General features: G+C 42.9%; 1 protein-coding gene across 1 annotated transcript; it reads left to right on the forward strand.

Moving 5' to 3' along the window:
* Positions 1–225: 225 nt before the first annotated feature.
* On the forward strand, positions 226–15,996 carry LOC139580756 (DNA-directed RNA polymerase III subunit RPC5-like). Its single transcript, XM_071409738.1, has 20 exons — positions 226–365; positions 3,931–4,030; positions 4,158–4,208; positions 4,310–4,387; positions 4,513–4,628; positions 4,753–4,835; positions 4,956–5,113; positions 5,197–5,316; positions 5,412–5,497; positions 5,641–5,685; positions 5,774–5,865; positions 5,996–6,116; positions 6,352–6,433; positions 6,592–6,651; positions 6,834–6,991; positions 7,103–7,164; positions 7,256–7,752; positions 9,086–9,163; positions 9,412–9,537; positions 9,866–15,996. The coding sequence occupies exons 2-20, from the start codon at positions 3,992–3,994 to the stop codon at positions 9,920–9,922; spliced, it is 2,109 nt and encodes a 702-aa protein (XP_071265839.1). The 5' UTR covers positions 226–365; positions 3,931–3,991; the 3' UTR covers positions 9,923–15,996.
* The last annotated feature ends 6,565 nt before the right edge of the window (positions 15,997–22,561 follow it).

The following is a 22,561-nucleotide window of genomic DNA, read 5'->3' on the forward strand; positions in this document are numbered from 1 at the left end:
TATCCCGGGTGATGTACTCAGACAGTCCAAGCGGTAACTCGCGAACAGAGCAGACTATAATTATGGATACACTGTATTAACAAAACGTAGCAATGCTACCCAATTTCACACGGTATTATGACATCAAGTACATTATCTTATTTTAAGAGCTTTTGCGACATCTGCAGGCAAGAAAGTTAACGTTTTTATCGCTTTGCATTGTGGGAACACAAATAGCAGCTCCTCCCCACGTGTGGCCATGTCTGTGTGAAGCTCTAGAGAGCCAAGCAACATGGCAGCATTCGCAGACAGCTACCGCAACTTTAGCCAGCTCACTTGAAGTAAACGTGAATGACATAAACGGAGGGGAACGGTCAAATGGGCAGGTGAGATTTAGTCCTCAGTTTAATTGATATACCAGTGAAAACTTATTTTAAAACAATCGAGGCCTGGCAAATAACTTTCAATTATTTTCATTGCTCGGTACATTAATAGCTGACGTTACAGATATAACGTTAGCTAGCTAGCCACAATTACTTTGCGGTTTTGGACCGCGTTACTCTTGTTATTTCACTAATTCGTTTTGTTTTAGCGATTCGTTTTGACTCACTGGGTTTGGTCGAATGACTAGCTCGCTAACACAGATATACTAGCTCGTTAGCTACTAACGTTAGCCGTCTTAAGCAGGTGACTTGTCATGATGTGTCAATGTAAATAAGCTATGTACGCTAACGCTAGCAAATTCCACTAACGCATGCTATTTTACTGCGATAACTACACACGATGATAAAGGTATTTAGTTTACACCTTTAACTTAGCTACATAGCTAGTTGTTGGCTAGTTAGCTATGTTGCTTATGGTGATAATGTGTGTCTGTAACTAACGTTAGCTAGCTCGATGGTAGTCTAATTAATCAGGCTGTAACACACAAGTAATTGGGAACGTTACATAGTTCGTCTGCAAAATAGGGGAAATGTTCCTTACCAGCCAGAATGTTCAATACAATTACACTTACTCGACCAGTTGTCTGTGGGTTTTGTCCTTAAGCTGCTGGAATTTGAGACAAGGTATGCACAGGAAGGTATTGTTTACCTAATGAAATGTTATTTGTCACATGCGCCAAAACACAACAGGTGTGTAATCTTGACTGAGCTGCTAACTTATTGACCCTTGATCAACAATGCAGAGTTTAAAAGTAATGCATAACAATAACAAGGCTATATACAAGAAGGTACGAGGTAGTTGAGGTAATATGTAGGTAGGGGTAAAAGTGACTAGGCAAACAGGATAGATAATAAACAGAGTAGTAGCAGCTTTTGTGGAGAGTGTGAAAGTGGTTGTTGTGTCTGACATTCTCCCTGTAGTCTCATCATCGTCTCAGCAAACTTGATGATGGTGTTGGAGTCGTTCATGGTCAAACAGTCGTGGGTGAACATGGAGTACAGGAGGGGACTAAGCACGCACCCCTGAGGGGCCCCAGTGTTGAGGGTCAGCATGGCAGATGTTGTTACCTACCCTCACCACCTGAGGGTGGCCCATCAAAGTCGAGAATCAAGTTGCAGAGGGAGACAATGATTATGGTATATTCTGAATCAGGGGAGAATGGAGAACACACCTTTTTTTATATCTACTTTATTTTTATATAAATCTCAATCCTCCCCTGATTCAGAATATAAAATGTTCATGGCATGCTTGGTTCAATAGCTATTGACAAAGAAACCCAAATATCCAATAAAAAACAGATTAATGTTCTCGGTACCGAACCAGACTTTTAAACAAGTTAACCTCACTAGGGTATGTGGGACGGTAGCGTCCCACCTCGTCAACAGCCAGTGAAACTGCAGGGCGCCAAATTCAAAACAACAGAAATCCCATAATTAAAATTCCTCAAACATACAAGTATTTTACACCATTTTAAAGATACACTTGTTGTAAATCCAGCCACAGTGTCCGATTTCAAAAAGGCTTTACGACGAAAGCAAACCAAACGATTATGTTAGGTCAGAGCCAAGTCACAGAAAAACACAGCCATTTTTCTAGCCAAAGAGAGGAGTCACAAAAAGCAGAAATAGAGATACAATTAATCACTAACCTTTGATGATCTTCATCAAATGACACTCATAGGACTTCATGTTACACAATACATTTGTTTTGTTCGGTAAAGTTCATATTTGTATCCAAAAATCTGAGTTTACATTGGAGCGTTATGTTCAGTAGTTCCAAAATATCCGGTGATTTTGCAGAGAGCCACATCAATTTACAGAAATACTCATAATAAACATTGCTAAAAGATACAACTGTTATGCATGGAATTTTAGATCCACTTCTCCTTAATGCAACCACTGTGTCAGATTTCAAAAAAAACTTTACGGAAAAAGCACACCATGCAATAATCTGAGTACGGCGCCCAGAGACAAACAACCCAAACAGATATCCGCCATATTATGTAGTCAACAGAAGTCAGAAATAGCATTATAAATATTCACTTACCTTTGATCTTCATCAGAATGCACTCCCAGGAATCCCAGTTCCACAATAAATGTTTGATTTGTTCGATAAAGTCCATCATTTATGTCCAAATACCTCCTTAGTTAAAGTAGCTACAAATATTCAAATGTAAACTTTTTTTTCTTTTTCTTGAATCGTACTCCAACAATTTTTTGATACTTAAATTCCATGACACTCCCTCCATTGTCACTATTAACTTATGGCTGGGATGATACCAGTATCGCGATCCTCATTAGTATCTTGGCAAGGAAACAAAACATGAAGCGGATTTCACTTCTTTAGGAAAACAGCCCTAATGTTAGAAACAAGCAATTTTGTTATCCAGAGTCAGATGTAGTTATTTTCCAAGCTATAGCACACAAGATATTACATACAGCAGGTTTTTAAAGGACCAAAGAGTGTGCTTTGGTCCTTTAAACCACTAGTTCTTTCCTTCCCCCTCTATGGGTGACAGGGGGTCTGATTGAAGTTATTCATTGCAAACCTGATCTGACATATTTGGATTCTTGTAGTCAGTCATGACATTGTTTTATATTTGCGAGTTCCAGTACTAGCTGTATATACGGGAGACGTAGGTCTATATTCTGAAGACGCGGGTTTGATTTTAGCGCCATTCTTCTGCGTCATAATTCACAAGACTTCTCTCCAACTTCGCCACGGTCTCCACCTGGCTAGCTAAGCTTATGCGCAGAAACACGTAATTAGGTCTAACGGTTGTCTCGTGCCGAACTGCTCATGTGCAGGCCTTGAAAGGCACTCTGTCGATTTTAGAAGATTTTTGACAAAGGAAAACATGTCACTTTAACAAGATGTTGAGCTACTTAAGACATTGGCTCGAATTTACGTCGTGCCTTTAGATTTTGAGAATTAACAACTAAGGACGAAATGTTATTTTCCCGAACTTGTCTGGTCTGTCGAATCTGCTTCACGAAAGGTTCCCGGAAGTATCGCAATGTTGGGCCTCTGGGTTTAGAAATTCTGTGGCATCTCTAGCTAGCTTTCCATCCAATTGGTGACAGATTTTCATGTGAATATCCAATCATCTGCATTAAAACAATATGTACATTTTCCCAACAGAGATGTTTCCATCAAATTGATAAACGGCTGCGTGTGATGAGTGCACATAAAAATATCTTTGGGAGTTAAATTCCCACATACCAAATAAAAGTTTTTTATTTATCGCATTATCAACTCTACTGATGGTTTTCTCAAAGAAACATTGCGTTGTAAAGCAAGTGTGCCCACTCTGGTATTGGCACGTGCGCTCTACACTGTATCTGCACGTATAGTCTACATGATGAGATTATTATGGAAAAATGAGCGAGATTCTTTTTGTCAAACGGAAGCCGAGCGTTGATCATGTAACCAGAATAAGACCCTTGATATTTATTGGAAAGTAGCCTCTGTTAGTGTCTCAGTCACTCAGCATTTCTTTCATCCTAGGTTGGGTCCCCAGAGGTCTGCTGCTGCTCTTTGACGTCTTCCCCAGACCTCTCCCCTCACTATGGCCAGTGAGGAGGACGATGACCCCATCATACAAGAGGTGAGTGACTAGGTTCCCCATTTTCCAGTATGTTTCTGCCCAAGCCTAGGTTTGATCTTCTTGGCAAGGCGATGATGAGTGATGAAAAGAATATGAACCCAAGCTTTCTCTCTTTCTGTGTCTTTAGATTGATGTATACCTAGCTAAAAGCCTTGCGGACAAGCTATATCTGTTCCAGGTAAACCTACATCTATTCGGCATCAAGCTGTGTCGATTTGATATGTTTGTGGTAAAAATAATTTGTTAATCTTTATCTTGATTTTTTTCTCCTTTTTATAGTATCCAGTACGCCCTTCCTCTATGACCTATGATGATGTCACTCATCTATCTGCCAAGATCAAGCCCAAGCAGCAGAAGGTGTGACAGGGCTCCCTTGTTAGAGATTTCCATCTCCCATTGATACCTAAATGACAACTTATGATTCATCTTCCTCAGCCTGTTAATTATAAAACATTCTCGGCTTACGATTTGTCTCTCTGTAGGTGGAGTTGGAGATGGCCATTAACACTCTGAGTCCTAACTACTGTCGAAGTAAAGGAGAGCAGATTGCCCTCAATGTGGACGGAACCACCTCAGAGGACTCCAACACCTACTCTGTGTGAGTGCAATACTTAGTACACTTTGTGCTGGTTCACTTCTTAGTACTCTGTTAGTCCTTACGTCTCAGTTGTGTATGTGGCATGCTGGGAATTGACACTGATCATTGATCAATCTCCTTGCAGGAAGATGATGGACAAACAGACGTTCACATCCATCCAGTCCACAACCAACACCTCCAGATACGCTGCTGCTGTCTTCAGGAAAGGTAGCTGTGTTTCTGTACATTCATATCCAATCGGCCCTGATCAGCACTGTCAATGCTCCTGCTTGTGTTTATGTTAGTGTCAATATCTAAATGTTTGTCACTGACTTGTGTTGTCACCAGGGGAGCTCCACATCACGCCGCTGCACGGTATCCTCCAGATGCGACCCAGCTTCTCCTATCTGGATAAGGCTGACGGCAAACACAGAGAGAGGGAGGCCGCTAACGAAGGGGGAGACTCTTCTCAGGATGAGGTGGAGGAAGACGTCAAGGCCGTCACTGTAAGGAAACACACAGTTACAATCACAGTTCTCACACAATGATCCTCTTAAAACAATTGTTGAGCTCCGTTTCTTCGCTCTAGGTGAGGTTTTCCCGTCCTGAGTCGGACCAGGCTCGTCAGCGGCGTATCCAGTCGTACGACTTCCTTCAGAAGAAACAGGCAGAGGAGCCCTGGGTCTACCTGCATTACCACGGCCTCAACGTAATGAGGCGTTCTCATGCACTCTTTTCTGGCCTCTGTTAATCCAAGTCACTGCCAATACCAATTCAACACCTGCTTTATGTGTGTGTGTTTAGGATGGCCGGTCAGACCACGAGAGGCAATACCTGTACTGTCAGGCCATGGGAGGCTCTGAGAACACAGAACTGGTAAAAACACCAAAGTGAGTACTAACCCGTAGTGTCACTATTTAAGTGTCTGCTTTTGCTTTATTTTTGTGCTGTTTTTTGACTGTCAGGCTGCTTTTGTGTGACCTCCCTTATGTCTCTTTCCTCCCACTCCCTTTATTCATCTCTCTACTCTCAGGGAGTACCTGGCAATGCTCATGCCCCCTATCACAGAGGAGAAGATGTAAGTAACACTTACATGAAGTGTGTAATGTACTACTTATTCCATGTAAAATTTCAGGTATGAAACCGATGTCCTGTGTGTGTATCAGTGTGAGGCCCGTAGGTCCCAGTAATGTGCTGTCCATGGCTCAGCTCCGGACCCTGCCGCTAGGTGACCAGGTCAAAACCCTGTTGAAGAATGGTACGCTCACTAACGGCTAACCTTGTTACTTTCAATCCAATAAATTGCTATTGTCCCCAACGGAAATTGAAATATTTGTACACGCTTTTCTCCATCTTATTCTTTCCATCATTTCTCTCCTCCCCTCTAGTCAAAGTGATACCGTTTGCCAACCTGATGGGTTTGTTGACCCCTGGGACAGACTCCACTGCAGTGCTGCGCTGCATCCAGCAGGTGGCGCTACTGGTGCAGGGCAACTGGGTGGTCAAGAGGTGAGACCAGCAGAGCAGGACTGTGGAGGCACTCGGCCCTAGGGACCAGGTTCACAGATCAAAATTAAATCGATCCAAAATGTAGTTCTAATTCGGGTTTAGTTTTTCAATAACTAAATATGTGATTTCATGAACAGAAATTATGCTTGAATACTAAAAATATATTTATATTGTCCCAGAAATATTTCAGGTCATGTTCCTGAAACCAATTGAACAGTTTTTTTTCTTCCCTCAGTGATGTGCTGTATCCTAAGAACAGCTGTAGTCCCCACAGTGGTGTGCCTGCTGAAGTGCTGTGTCGAGGAAGAGACTTTGTGGTGAGTCACACTGTATATATCCCTATCATATCTCATAGCATATCTTCCTACACAGGTCCACAGTAAAATGTACCACACGTTCAAATTTCAAGATAATTCATGGTGAAATAAAAACATTTTCGTTTTGAATCCTGTTAATTACCTGTTTCTCTTTTCAGATGTGGAGATTCACTCAGGAGCGCTCAGTGATGAGGAAGGAGATCACAGCCATCATCAAGGTAATCAGCTGTTTAAACAGTTGATACTACTAGTGATACATAGACCTATAGTCTCGCACCTGGCCAAAGATGATATACCCAATTAAAGTACAACTTTATTTAAAGTACATGGTGTAACACACTCACTAACAGTTAGCCCTAGAGGGTGTTACTAAATGTCTGTCCACACCTATTATTTTCAGCTCCCGCCGGAGGATGTGAAGGACTTCCTGGAACACATGGCGGTGCCTCGTATAAACCGTGGCTGGGAGTTCATGTTGCCAAGCGACAGTGACTTCATCAAAAAGCACCCTGACGTGGCCCAGCGGCAGCACATGCTGTGGATGGGGATACAGAGCAAGTAAGAGACGATATACGCGAACACACACTATCACTCACTGTTTCTCTTGGTATGGTAATGTGGAAAGAGACTATGGGTTGATTTTATTGTTCATGGTGGTTTTGTTTGCAGATTGGAGAAGGTCTTCAACTTCTCTAAGGAGGACGTGGTATCCAAAAAGCACCCACAAACAGGTGTGTACTGATTGTGTGCTCATAGGAAAGTCCCTCTGGCATAAGGTATTTATGTGTCTCTAGCTGAAAACTGTGTGCCTCTCTGTTACAGAAGCTATGCATGTGAGTGGTGAGCAGCGTCTGAAAGCAGCCCAAGAGCGTGCACGACAGAACCAGCCCTCTCTTCAGAAGGACCTGAGCGCTCGTCGACAGGGAAAGGGTGGAGCCGGACCGAGCGGTGGAACCGGAGTCAGAGTCAAAGAGGAACCTGTCAGCGACGGTGAAGACGAACCCATGGACACATCCTCTTCCTCCTCCGCTCTCCCTAACGGGTTGGTAAACGGTTACCCATCCGCCGCCACTTCCGCTGCCTTGAATCCTCATAACGGGCACGGCGGGACTCACACGCACTCACCGTCCCCTGAGCTGAGGGACTTTGTGTGGAACATGTTCAGGAAGCAGCATGTGCTGACGCTGAGCGAAGTCAAGAGGCTGTTCAACCTCCACCTGGCCTCCCTGCCTCCCGGAGACAGCCTGTTCCACTCCATCTCAGACCGCCTGCTACAGGATACTATACTGATGAGCCACTGCAAACAGATACTGGTGCCTGTGAGTATTAGAGCCCTAACCCTGCTACAGGATTACTATCCGATGAGGTTTGGTCTTGGTTTAAGATTGTGAAAAGGACATGGGGATGGGGTTAGTTCCACTGGAAAGCGTAAACTGACAACCCACTGTGGTACTGGAGGACTTCAGTTAGACAGGCCTGTTCTTCCACCCGATGAGTAAGCCTGGATATCCAAAGAAACATCCTCTCTCTGAACTAAAGACATCGGCGTTAGGCTCCCAGCCAGATGAAACTTAGCCTGCCTGGGCTCTCTGCTACTCCTGAATGGTGGTCTCTTGCTTGCCTCAGGAGTGCGGCTATCACCTTTCCTAAACAGAATAACAAAGTAACGGTGGTTTTGGTATGTGACCTATCCCTGTAGCAGCACACCAGCTTTGCTCCTGAGGGTAGTAGGTAGAGAGCAGTGATGCACTGGAGGGTTGGCCTTCTCAGGTTCAGCTCTGAATAGAGCCTGATGACTGTGGGATTGTAGAATCTAGCTGTTCAATTGAACTACAACCCACCAGCCTGCACTGTACCTTAGGCGAAGCCTACATTTCCCTGTGAGGTGTGGCTCTTCAAACGTTGCTCTCATTGTTATGTCTTAATTCCATAGAACACATCAGAGAAACAGTTGAATGAACATTGTTAGCATTAATACCAAGACATGCCTATCGTATGGATAAGGAGCTCATCTTCTCCCTCGTATCAGATCCCCTTTCAACCTGGCTTAGGTTCTTATCCTCCTCTCTCTCCTCAGGAGGTGGTAGGATTTTAGGCCCTGGAGGGGTGGAGGAAACCAGCCCACTGTTAAATAGCTTCTGTTATTGGCTGAGAGGACAAAGCCTATTACTGGTTAGAAATTGGCCATAATCACAGATCTAGGATCAGATTAACCGTAAACATTAGGCAGACGGAAGGTAAAACTTTTAGATCATCCTCTAGGGCAACTTCATCCTATCCCAGCAGAGGTTAATGCTTACTGGGAGTGGAGAGGGTTGATTTAGGGATTGGTTTATTTGTTTTGGTCATTTAGCAGTTGCTCTTATCAAGAGCGACTTAGTCATTTTATGAACACAGCACGCCTGTCTGTAGATGTGCATTGCCTCTGTATTATTCCCAACAAAACACTAAGTGTTGTAAAAAAGGTCTCTTCTGTCTGTAAATCCAAGTGCAATGAGATTGTGTGGGTCACTTCAGCGGTTTCTTTCCTGTCCCCTTAGTTTCTTCAGTTGTCTTTCTCTTCTCTTCATATCATTGGTTCTATCTATTTTATCCTCTCCTCTTTCTTGTCATTTCAATAGTTGTTTCCTTCCTCTCTTTTCTTCCCCGTAGTTTCCAGCCCAGAGCACAGCAGCTGCTGATGAGCAGAAGGTGTTTGCTGTGTGGGAGACAGGAGAGACCTTCGACAAGGTAACAACGACAGGGGCAAGGGTGGGGTTCTATATATCAAGTCTGTGCAAATGTTTTTTTCCCTGTTTGTTCCACATTCCTACTGAATCACTCAGAGTATGTGTATGTCCTGTATTATGGTTTTGAAGTCATTGAGAAATACATGGATCATGTCTTAAGCCGTTTGCCTTCTCTAACTTGAGATCAGGATGTGTTTAAGGATTCTACTGTCTACATTTCAAGATCTTGTTGTATGTCCTGCCCCTCAGCATCGTCAGGTCCTGTATGAGATCTTCATGAAGAACTACCGAGTGAGGAGGAACGTGATCCAGACCAGGCTGACGCAGGAGATGGGAGACCAGGTTACCAAGGCCGATGTGGACCGCCTGCTTAAGGTACGACTGGTCTCCGAACATAGTTATAGAACAGACTGTTGAACAGCGTCTCAAACTGGCTTTAGAAATAGGCTCTAGAATGGGCTGTTAGAACCAACTTTATAATAGGCTCTGGAACCAGCTTTAGAATGGGTTCTAGAACCAACTTTATAATAGGCTCTGGAACCAGCTTTAGAATGGGTTCTGGAACCAACTTATAATAGAGTTGTCATTGAGTAACTGAGTGGGTACAGAGTTGACACAGTTGCAAAGCTCTAGGAACCCCTTCAGAACTGTCTCAAGAACCAGCTGTGTTTCTAACCTATGTTCTCTGGTCCTTTCTTATTAGGAGTGCTGTGTGAGCTTTGGAGGGATGTGGTACCTAAAGGGTACCCTACAGTCCTGACAACGTTGAGGACACGCCCCTGTGGCCACCATCAACCAACCAAACCCACTCCCCCAGAGCCTAGTGGGAGGGCTCTGTACGGGGAGGCGGGACAGCCAGACACACAAACCAATTGTAGCCATCCTGCCCCTAGCTCTCCGAACTGGGATTGGAGGACTGAGATGTCCGTCATCTGCTCCGGTCAGAACATGACACTTGTTGTTAATGCAGCTAAAGAAGTCACTTCTAAGCTCGGCCCAAACGGAGCCGATCTGTTGGACAGAAGACCTTCCATATTCACGCTAAGGGCTGGAGCAGGAGCAGAGGAGATGTATATGACTGAGACAATACTGAAAAAATTGGAGGTGATGTACTATGCCATTATTTCCCAATCTGTTTCTCTAGTACCCCCCAGAACTGCTAATTTTTGCTCTATCCCAGAACCGGTACACTTGATCCAACTAATGTAGGTGGGCTGGTTCAGGGTCTGAGCACAAATGTGCAGTCCTGGAGGTACTCGAGGAATGGATCGGGGAACACTGTACAGTCGTGGCCAAAGTTTTGAGAATGACACACCCATTAATTTTCACAAAGTCTGCTGCCTCAGTTTGTATCATGGCAATTTGCATATATTCCAGAATGTTATGAAGAGTGATCAGATGAATTGCAATTAATTGCAAAGTCCCTCTTTGCCATGCAAATGAACTGAATCCCCAAAAAATATTTCCACTGCATTTCAGCCCTGCCACAAAAGGACCAGCTGACATCATGTCAGTGATTCTCTCGTTAACACAGGTGTGTGTGTTGACGAGGACAAGGCTGGAGATCACTCTGTCATGCTGATTGAGTTTGAATATCAGACTGGAAGCTTCAAAAGGAGGGTGGTGCTTGGAATCATTGTTCCTCCTCTGTCAACCATGGTTACCTGCAAGGAAACATCATTGCTTTGCACAAAAAGGGCTTCACAGGCAAGGATATTGCTGCCAGTAAGATTGCTCCTAAATCAACCATTTATCGGATCATCAAGAACTTCAAGGAGAGCGGTTCAATTGTTGTGAAGAAGGCTTCAGGGCGCCCAAAAAAGTTCAGCATGCGCCAGGACCATCTCATAAAGTTGATTCAGCTGTGGGGCACCACCAGTACAGAGCTAGCTCAGGAATGGCAGCAGGCAGGTGTGAGTGCATCTGCACGCACAGTGAGGCAAAGACTTTTGGATGATGGCCTGGTGTCAAGAAGTGCAGCAAAGAAGCCACTTCTCTCCAGGAAAAACATCAGGGACAGACTGATATTCTGCAAAAGGTACAGGGATTGGACTGCTGAGGACTGGGGTAAAGTCATTTTCTCTGATGAATCCCCTTTCCGATTGTTTGGGGAATCCGGAAAAAAAGCTTGTCCTGAGAAGACAAGGTGCGCGCTACCATCAGTCTTGTGACATGCCAACAGTAAAGCATCCTGAGGCCATTCATGTGTGGGGTTGCTTTTCAGCCAAGGGAGTGGGCTCTCTCACAATTTTGCCTAAGAACACAGCCATGAATAAAGAATGGTACCAACAGATCCTCCGAGAGCAACTTCTCCCAACCATCCAGGAACAGTTTGGTGATGAACAATGTCTTTTCCAGCATGATGGAGCACCTTGCCATAATGCAAAAGTGATAACTAAGTGGCTCGAGGAACAAAATATCAATATTTTGGGTCCATGGCCAGGAAACTCCCCAGACCTTAATCCCATTGAGAACTTGTGGTCAATCCTCAAGAGGCGGGTGGACAAACAAAAACCCACAAATTCTGACAAACTCCCAGCATTGATTATGCAAGAATGGGCTGCCATCAGTAAGGATGTGGCCCAGAAGTTAATTGACAGCATGCCAGGGCGGATTGCAGAGGTCTTGAAAAAGAAGGGTCAACACTGCAAATTTTGACTCTTTGCATCAATTTCATGTAATTGTCAAAAGCCTTAGACACTTATGAAATGCCTGTAATTATACTTCAGTATTCCATAGTAACATCTGACAAAAATATCTAAAGACACTGAAGCAGCAAACTTTGTGGAAATTAATATTTGTGTCATTCTCAAAACTTTTGGTCATGACTGTACTATGCCATTGAGAATTAGACTATTTTGATAGTGATCCTTAATTATTTTGTTTTTGAATTAAGCAAATCAAATTGTATTTGTCACATGCTTCAAATACAACATGTTTAGACCTTACAGTGAAATGCTTACTTACAAGCCCTTAACCAACAATGCAGTTAAGAAAATTATCAAATTTTTTTTAATAAGAAATTAAATAGAAGTGTTTTACTAGACTGAGGGTGGTGTCCACTAAGGAAGTGAGTGCAGTTCATAGTCCAATTAGTTTTTATTTTTTTCTCCACAATTTCGATCTTGTCTCATTGCTGCAACTCTCCAGCCGGCTTGGGAGGTGAAGGTCGAGTCATGCGTCCTCCGAAACATGACCTGCCAAAGTGCGCTGCTTAACACCGGCCCGCTTGAACCCGGGTCTGTAGTGACACCTCTAGCACTGCGATACAGTGCCTTGTACCGCTGCGTCACTCGGGAGGCCCAGTCCAATGATTTTAACCTGATAGTGGCCTCTAAAAAAATATATATATATTTAAAAATCCATTTTACTATTCGCCTCCCCCGGAGTTTAAGGCCGTAACCAGGGTAGCACATTGCCAGGCTTGAGTTTTAAAATTCTCGTTACTCTTTTCTTGACTTTTAATTCAGGGAGAGTGGAGGAATTTAACTTTGGTTAGATATTCACTCCCCCGTCACTGATACAGAGGACAGCCCAGCATCGTGTTGAGGGTTATAGATGGCTTGGCGAACATGATGCGCGCATCGATGTGGCTGGAAGGCGTGAGTTGTTATGATTCTGAACGGTCAGGTGGCTAGCAACAATGACAAGTTGCCATGTGGGTGGCTCGTTTCAGCTTGTAACTTGTTAACCCTTTGACGCATACAATCACTTATTTGTGATCAATGTTGAGTGGTCCCTGCAGCGTACGATCTCAAATACGTGATTGGAACAGTAGCAACAGAACGTATGACGCCACAAACGCATCTAAACCGCATTGTTGTCTGAACAGCATCTAAATATTATTTTGTACTGATGGAAAGTAAAGGTCTTAAACTTTATTCCTCCATTTTACAATAAAAGGTCAAAGATAAAAGAGAACTTCATCATCCAAGCATCACACGGAACACATCCACAGCTCAAACTCATTCAATAAACCAGTCTAAGTTGTGCTGACAAAAAAACAAAACAAGTTGTCGACCTAACAGCTAGACTAGTTTACAATATACCACATCTCTGGTGGGCACAAAAGACTAATGTAATGTTTAGAAAATAAATGCGTCAGCTAAGCTAACAGCAGCTACATTCTTTATGATGGCAGCCATGTTTCTTTACGTTTTGCGAGAACTCCCTAATCCCAGACTTCACTAAAATGCCGCATTCAAAACTGGGAAATTGGAAATCTCCGACTTCAGTGTATTGAAAACCACTGGGAACTCTGAAAATAATGAGCTCCGACTGGTGAAAAATAGATTTGAACGTCGTACAACTCGGGACCTCTTTCTAAAGCTCTGACTTTCCGACGTGAAGCTCACTTGTGTCATGATTTTACCTTGTATTTTTCCGAGTTCCAAGTAGTTTTGAACACAGCATAAGACGCAAATAAACAAAGTCAAAGATGGTTGCACCCATTGCCCAGAAAATATCATGTTAGTTTGGCCACTTCAGCATATTACAAATCTGCATGAGCTTGTTACTAGAGAACATGACAAGTTTTTAGTTTTTGACCAATCACAAAGCAAAAAAAATTGTTATCGCCTCACAGATCATCACCCAAATACAAGACTACTGCCAAGCCGTAGCACTAACAGGGCTGACAGATTTGGTTGAAACCATTTTAGTGGAGTTTGAGGGGCATTCATTTAATTTGTGGGGGGGTTTCAGTGCACGGGGGAAGGTATCGTGGGGGGATATGATGGACGAAATAATACTATGAAGGGGGATTTATCAATAAATTGGTGGACAAACACAGAAGTTTATAAACTATAAATATACTGTGTACTTCAAGTAATACTTGAAGTTTATATAAATGTAACCAAGTTTTGGAAGGAGAATGATAACTGATCCACCCACAACATTCATCCCCTTAGATGGCACCAAAGCTTAATCCTGTCTAGCTCCATAGTTTACGAAAACCCATTATCTACAACCTCGCTTCACTCATGCCACGTTCTCTGCATACAATATAGCTGATTTAGACGCACGCACCATTCAATCTGATCGCCTGCACAAACTACCTCACTTTGTTGCTTACATGACTTTGTCCACCACCCTGTTCTCATTATCCTCGACCAGGCTAAAACCTATCCAAGCCATAATACTCACCGCATTTGAGAAATATCTTCCTCGCTTGGTGACGAGGCAGGCATCTGTAGGCTACATGTGGTGATAATACGTTGACATGGTGATGAAATGTAGCCACCACTATAGCCTAGTTTTTCCAGGGGAGAATAAATTTGTCATTTTTAAAAATGAAGAAAAAGTATTTAGGATGCCAGCCTTTCCCGGCCTTAGACATGGTCGCCATATGTACTATATATGCTCATACCACTCTCACTTGTTGTATGCCACTATTGTATCAAATACACCGGATTTAGTGCCTAAGGTTTCCCGCCCTATCTCACACGCAGCCCCGCAGATAGGCTAATACCAAAGCCTAAAGTGCTAAAAACTCACTCTGTAAGGGCTGTTTATTCATATTTAGATCTTACGTGTCAAAAGGTTAATGATACCATGTCGTGTTTTGACTGATGTCATTTCTATGCTATTATGGCAAAAATTCACAAGCTCGCTAACCAACAACTCTAATGATGTATTTAAGGAGACAAGTGCTCATTGTGCAAATGTATTTGTTTTCAATTAACATTTGGAGAATATAATTGACATGTCAACAGTCTAAGGCGCTAACCCCCCCCATCTATTTTTCCCCATAGTTGCGCACGCGTTGGTTTTGTTCCTAAACAATTAGTCTAGAAAACAGATTGTTGTACAGCGATCAATTAATAGTTGGATCAACATGAGTAGATAGACACATTAAACTACTGTTGTGAGTAAATTAAAAGAGAGGAGTGTGTCGAGGACTGAGGTGAATTATAATACAGGAGTGAATTGGTGTTGAAGTTATCGCAATAATTTACAACCAAATACTATCTGAATAAAACGTACATTTTTTTATTTAACCTTTTATTTAACTAGGCAAGTCAGTTAAGAACAAATTCTTATTTACAATGACAGCCTACCACGGCCAAACCCCTCCGACGCTGGGCCAATTGTGCACCGCCCTATAGGACTCCCAATCACAGCCGGATGTGACGCAGCCTGGTAGCAAATCCTTTAAACTGTTAACCCAAAGTTGTACCACGAGTGGAGGTGAATGTTACTTTGAAAGAAACTTAAACAAATTAATTTTATATTCGATACAGACATATTTCAAAACTGCACAGTTATGCACTTGGTAGTGGATCCTCATGGAAAATGTGAATAAAAACAATTGATTGTTGAGATTGGTTTGCTATTATTTAACGGTTAGAGTATTTAGAAGAAAAGAGGATTGGCGATGTCTGGGAGATGAGTGGATTTAATTGTTGGCGCATTCAAAGGAAGCCAACAGAGTACATGTTAAAATATCTGCCAGCATTGTTTGGACCTGGTATGATTTGGTTAAGATATGCTTACTGCTGTGTGTCGCCCCTTGCTCCCATCTTAGGTCTCTATAAAAGTGCCTCCGCAGACATTCAGGACAAACTAAGTAATCACTGATATTAATATAAAAGAGGTCAAATTAGAATGTTTTTCTGACTATAGCTATTTTCAACATCAACAAAAGAATCTATCTGGCATTTCATGAAGACTTGCACAATCAGTGCAACCGTCTGAAGCATTCCACAACTTTCTGTCCATGCAATATTCAGGTTTTTCAGGTGAATTAATTTGATCAATGATCTCAATAGGCTATTGGTTATTTTTCCGTTGGTATTATCTTTTGCTCAATAAAAATTGCAATAATGGAAAGCCTATTGTCTGATTTTCATCTCCTTCAGATAAGCTGTCACACAGGAGTGGATTGCCTGATATGTCAGTATTACATGTCAAATCAAATTGTATTTGTCACACACATGGTTAGCAGATGTTAATGCGAGTGTAGCGAAATGCTTGTGCTTCTAGTTCCGACAATGCAGTAATAACCAACGAGTAATCTAACCTAACAATTCCACAACTACTACCTTATACACACAAGTGTAAAGGGATAAAGAATATGTACATAAAGATATATGAATGAGTGATGGTACAGAACGGCATAGGCAAGATGCAGTAGATGGTATCGAGTACAGTATATACATATGAGATGAGTAATGTAGGGTATGTAAACATAAAAGTGCATAGTTTAAAGTGGCTAGTGATACATGTATTACATAAATATGGCAAGATGCAGTAGATGATATAGAGTACAGTATATACATATACATTATATTAAGTGGCATTTTTAAAGTGGCTAGTGATACATTTTTGATCAATTCCATTATTAAAGTGAGCTGGAGTTGAGTCAGTATGTTGGCAGCAGCCACTCGATGTTAGTGGTGGCTGTTTAACAGTCTGATGGCCTTGAGACAGAAGCTGTTTTTCAGTCTCTTGGTCCCAGCTTTGATGCACCTGTACTGACCTCGCCTTCTGGATGATAGTGGGGTGAACAGGCAGTGGCTCGGGTGGTTGTTGTCCTTGATGATCTTTATGGCCTTCCTGTGACATCGGGTGGTGTAGGTGTCACACACAGGAGTGGATTGCCTGATATGTCAGTATTACCAGCCCGTTGATGTACAGGTCTTGATGTGATTTAATGAGAAACAGCAGAGACACAAACGACATCAGAGGGAAACAGGATCTTTTAGTGGTGATAAATGATTCACTGAATTGTAATGGAGAGAACACAGCCCCTTTCATCCATCATTCAGTCTACTCTGTGGCCAGTTCCATTTTTAAACATGTATAATTAAAGACCTTTGAGTTGAATGACTCAGATCTAAGGTCAATTTTGTGGTGAGGTCTAAGGTGAGTCAGAGGAACAGGAGAGGTGCAGGGACTGACCCCAGTTTAGCCCCTCCCACCAGCCTCCACTGGTACAAGCCTTATCAGCATAATGTGTCTGCCAAGAACACTGCAGTTGACATTTACAGTAACTGTAAAATACATCAGTTAACAGTGTTTTATCACTCAGATTAAAGCAGTGATGTGTGGACTCAATGGTAATCTATTTTATTCCTTGATTACTATCAACAGCAACAGCATCATAGGACAGTTAATGTTACATACAAAAAAATCATGATGCTGCATTTATCAGAAAGATTACACAAAACATTGGTAATTTAGCAGACGCTAATTACATACAACGTTACCATATAAACAGCAGTGAATGAAGTGTAGTACATGTGTCCCACACAAGGACTCATCTCCCGTGGGCAGATTCTGCGTGTACGCAAGATTTTACTTCTGGGTTAACCGATTATACAAGGTCATGTTTTATGTGAAGAAAAAATGCTATGTGCAAATGTATGGCACGTTTGTGTTTGAACCGGAGCATGACTTCCCTGAGGACTCAGGACACAGAATGCTGTTCTCCGTCTTACCGAAGAGCCTTCACAAACTCCAAACCCTATATAGAGGGGCTCAGTGAATTTGGCGTGGTGGTTCAGTGCATCAGAGGAGACTGTAAAAGGACAGAGTGCCACCAGACCAGTCCAGATACACTCTTATTCTGCAAGAGTGGGAGGAGGGGACTTGTTAGGTAGTGTTTTCATTATTGTTCCAGGCAATGTAGTTGCCATCAGAGCAAACCAGCAGTCTCCAGGACTTGGCATTGCAACCGAGCCAGGTATCGTCACCCCTTCCTTTTCTGCTGATTCCTTTATACAGTTGAAGTCGGAAGTTTACATGCACTTAGGTTGGAGTCATTAAAACTCGTTTTTCAACCACTCCACAAATTTCTTGTTAAGAAACTATAGTTTTGGCAAGTCGGTTAGGACATCTACTTTGTGCATGACACAAGTAATTTTTCCAACAGTTGTTTACAGGCAGGTTATTTCACTTATAATTCACTGTATCACAATTCCAGTGGGTCAGAAGTTTACATACACTAAGTTGACTGTACCTTTAAACAGCTTGGAAAATTCCAGAAAATGATGTCATGGCTTTAGAAGCTTCTGATAGACTAATTGACATCATTTGAGACAATTGGAGGTGTACCTGTGGATGTATTTCAAGGCCTACCTTCAAACTCAGTGCCTCTTTGCTTGACATCATGGGAAAATCAAAAGAAATCAGCCAAGACCTCAGAAAATAAATTGTAGACCTCCACAAGTCTGGTTCATCCTTGGGAGCATTTTCCAAATGCCTGAAGGTACCACGTTCATCTGTACAAACAATAGTACGCAAGTATAACCTCCATGGGACCATTCAGCCGTCATACCACTCAGGAAGGAGACGCGTTCTGTCTCCTAGAGATGAACGTACTTTGGTGCGAAAAGTGCAAATCAATCCCAGAACAACAGCAAAGGACATTGTGAAGATGCTGTAGGAAACAGGTACAAAATAATCTATACCACAGTAAAACGAGTCCTATATCGACATAACCTGAAAGGCCACTCAGCAAGGAAGAAGCCACTGCTCCAAAACCGCCATTAAAAAGCCAGACTACGTTTTGCAACTGCACTTGGGGACAAAGATCATACTTTTTGGAGAAATGTCCTCTGGTCTGATGAAACAAAAATATAAATGTTTGGTCATAATGACCATCGTTATGTTTGGAGGAAAAAGGGGGATGCTTGCAAGCTGAAGAACACCATCCCAACCATGAAGCGCGGGTGGCAGCATCATGTTGTGGGGGTGCTTTGCTGCAGGAGGGACTGGTCACTTCACAAAATAGATTGCATCACGAGGACGGAAAATTATGTGGATATATTGAAGCAACATCTCAAGACATCAATCAGTCGGGAAGTTAAAGCTTGGTCGCAAATGAGTCTTCCAAATGGACAATGACCCCAAGCATACTTCCAAAGTTGTGGCAAAATGGCTAAAGGACAACAAAGTCAAGGTATTGGAGTGGCCATCACAAAGCCCTGACCTCAGTCCTATAGAAAGTTTGTGGGCAGAACTGAAAAAGCGTGTGCGAGCAAGGAGGCCTACAAACCTGACTCAGTTACACCAGCTCTGTCAGGAGGAATGGGACAGAATTGACCCAACTTATTGTAGGAAGCTTGTGGAAGGCTACTTGAAATGTTTGACCCAAGTTAAACAATTTAAAGGCAATGCTACCAAATACTAATTGAGTGTATGTAAACTTCTGACCCACTGGAAATGTGATGAAAGAAATAAAAGCTTAAATAAATCATTCTACTATTATTCTGACATTTCACGTTCTTAAAATAAAGTGGTGATCCTAACTGACCTAAGACAGGGAATTTTTACTAGGATTAAATGTCAGGAATTGTGAAAAACTGAGTTTAAATGTATTTGGCTAAGGTGTATGTAAACTTCCGACTTCAACTGTATGTCATAGCTATACCAACCCGCTCTGCCTCCCAGTAACAAATCCCTGACAGACCCTCTCTACACGGCACTTGTTTCAAATGCTCAAATCTTTCTTGGTGGTCAGGGCTGCTTCTCTCACCTCTGTCACCTTTTTGTTGTCTTCAGAAAGAGAGCGTCTGTGTGCTGTGTTAGGGTCCAGTGTGAGCTCAAACAATCATGCCACTGCACTAAATTTCAACTATGAATCTTAAAAGGTTTTCTATTTTATTTATTTTTTTAACAATATATTCTCATGTAAATAATATGTTGGTTTTATACATATCATAATTGAATTTAGTCCTGGACTCCATAGTAGGCATGACTTACATTTGGTACATCTGCGTTTGAGCCTGCGTTATAGTCCATATTATTTTGACAAACAAAGAATAGATTAAATGCCAGACTGCAACCACTATTCATGTTTTACAAATATTGTAATGATTCATCCAATCCTATATTCATTCTTTTTTTTAGCCCTTTTTCTCTCCAATTGGTAGTTACAGTCTTGTCTCATCACTGCAACTCCCGTATGGACTCGGGAGAGGCGAAGGTCGAGAGCCATGCGTCCTCTGAAACACAACCCAACCGAGCCGCACTGCTTCTTTACACAATGCCACTTAACCCGGAAGCCAGCCACACCAACGTGTCGGAGGAAACACTGTGCCCGGCCCGCCACTGGAGTCACTAGTGCGCGATGGGACAAGGACATCCCTGCCAGCCAAGCCCTCCCCTAACCCGGACGACGCTGGGCCAATTGTGCGCCGCCCCATGGGTCTCCGGCCGGCTGCGACAGAGCCTGGACAAGAACCTAGACTCTCTAGTGGCACAGCTAGCGCTGCGATGCAGTGCCTTAGACCACTGCGCCACTCAGGAGGCCCCAATATTAATTCTTTACCTGAGTTTTTCCAGTCTACATTGTGGATCCACTATAGCAGAGAGCAGCTTCACTCCCGAGGCCCCTGGGTGATTGTAACTCAGGTCCAGCTCTCTCATGTGTGGGGGATCGAACCTCAAAGCTGCAGCCAGAGAACCACAGCCTTCCTCTGTGACTCTAAAGTATGACAGCCTACAGAGGAAAGCCAGGTTGGGTTCAATTCGGTATTCATAGTATATTCAAGTATATTCAGGAAGTTAATAAACATTTTATGAATTAATTCCTGAAGCCTAATTGAGGTGTTCATATTAGGGCCATTGCTTTTCCTGCTTTATATACACTACATTGTTTTGACTTAAATATGTACATATAAAACTAAATTGAAGAATTATTGAATGTTACAATTCTGTTTATATACATTATGGTTATAGTATGCATCGCAGATGTACTGACCTTATTAGTGTCTCCAGTTTACAGCTTGGATTCTCCAGTCCAGCAGAGAGCAGCTTCACCCTTTAATCCTGCACCAGGTCATTGTCGCTCAGGTCCACCTCTCTTAGGTGTGAGGAGTTTAAGTTGAGAGCTGATACCAACACTCACAGCATCTCATTGTGATGTTACAATGATTCAGACTGAATAAAAATGATAGAATAAATATTTTTGTTATTTTTATAATAATGATCACAATAATATATATCAATTATGTATCCCAAAATGAATGCAATACTGACCTAAGTTTCTCCAGTTCACAGTGTGGACTTCCCATTCCAGCAGAAAGCAGTGCCACTCCTTAGTCCTAAAGGTCATTGTCACTTAGGTCCAGCTTTCTTAGTTGTTTGGAGTTTGAGCTGAGATCAGAGACCAACCTTTCACAGTAACATTGATTCAGACTAAATAGGAAAAAAAGTGAATCAATACACAGACTGAAAGACTAAATCTGAGTTAGAATCTTACATATACTGTATACTCTATTTACGATATCTGTCAATAGTGTTTGCCTTCTACTGTACTTATAGAGCTGTTCTGGAGGATTATGACTAATGGCAGCTACCGCAGAAGACCTTCCTCTGATCTGGTGTATTTCTTCAGGTCGAACACATCGAGCTCCTCTTCTGATGTCAGCAACACAAAGACCAGAGCTGACCACTGTGCAAGTGAGAGTTCGGCTTTAGAGAGACTTCCTAAGCTCAGGTAGTGTTGGAACTCATCCGCTAGAGAATGGTCATTGAGCTCATTCAGACAGTGGAACAAATTGATGCACCTCTCTGGAGAGGGATTTCCCCGGATCTTCTCCTTGATGTACTTGATTGTTTCTTCATTGCTTTGTGAGCTGCTCCCTGTCTGTATCAGGCCTTGTAGGAGCGTCTGATTGGACTCTAGTGAGAGGCCAAGAAGACGTCATCATGAAGTGCTTTGAGAGACTAGTCAAGGATCATATCACCTCCACCCTACCTGACACCCTAGACCCACTCCAATTTGCTTACCGCCCCAATAGGTCCACAGACGACGCAATCGCAATCACACTGCACACTGTCCTAACTCATCTGGACAAGAGGAATACCTATGTAAGAATGCTGTTCATTGATTACAGCTCAGCATTTAACACCATAGTACCCTCTAAACTCGTCATTAAGCTCGAGACCCTGGGTCTCGACCCCGCCCTGTGCAACTGGGTCCTGGACTTTCTGACGGGCCGCCCCCAGGTGGTGAGGGTAGGAAACAACATCTCCACCCCGCTGATCCTCAACACTGGGGCCCCACAAGGGTGCGTTCTCAGCCCTCTCCTGTACTCCCTGTTCACCCATGACTGCGTGGCCATGCACGCCTCCAACTCAATCATCAAGTTTGCAGACGACACTACAGTGGTAGGCTTGATTACCAACAATGACGAGACGGCCTACAGGGAGGAGGTGAGGGCCCTTGGAGTGTGGTGTCAGGAAAATAACCTCACACTCAACGTCAACAAAACAAGGGAGATGATCGTGTACTTCAGGAAACAGCAGAGGGAGCACCCCCCTATCCACATCGACGGGACAGTAGTGGAGAAGGTGTAAAGTTTTAAGTTCCTCGGCGTACACATCACGGACAAACTGAAATCGTCCACCCACACAGACAGCATGGTGAAGAAGGAGCAACAGCGCCTCT

This window comes from Salvelinus alpinus, chromosome 7, assembly GCF_045679555.1.
Source record: "Salvelinus alpinus chromosome 7, SLU_Salpinus.1, whole genome shotgun sequence".
Taxonomy (NCBI): Eukaryota; Metazoa; Chordata; class Actinopteri; order Salmoniformes; family Salmonidae; genus Salvelinus; species Salvelinus alpinus.

Coding starts and splice junctions, on each gene's coding strand:
- LOC139580756 (XM_071409738.1), top strand. CDS start 3,992: ATGGCCAGTGAGGAGGACGATGACCCCATCATACAAGAG. Junction 4,629..4,752: donor GACTCCAACACCTACTCTGT/GTGAGTGCAATA, acceptor ATCTCCTTGCAG/GAAGATGATGGACAAACAGA. Junction 7,753..9,085: donor GCAAACAGATACTGGTGCCT/GTGAGTATTAGA, acceptor TCTTCCCCGTAG/TTTCCAGCCCAGAGCACAGC.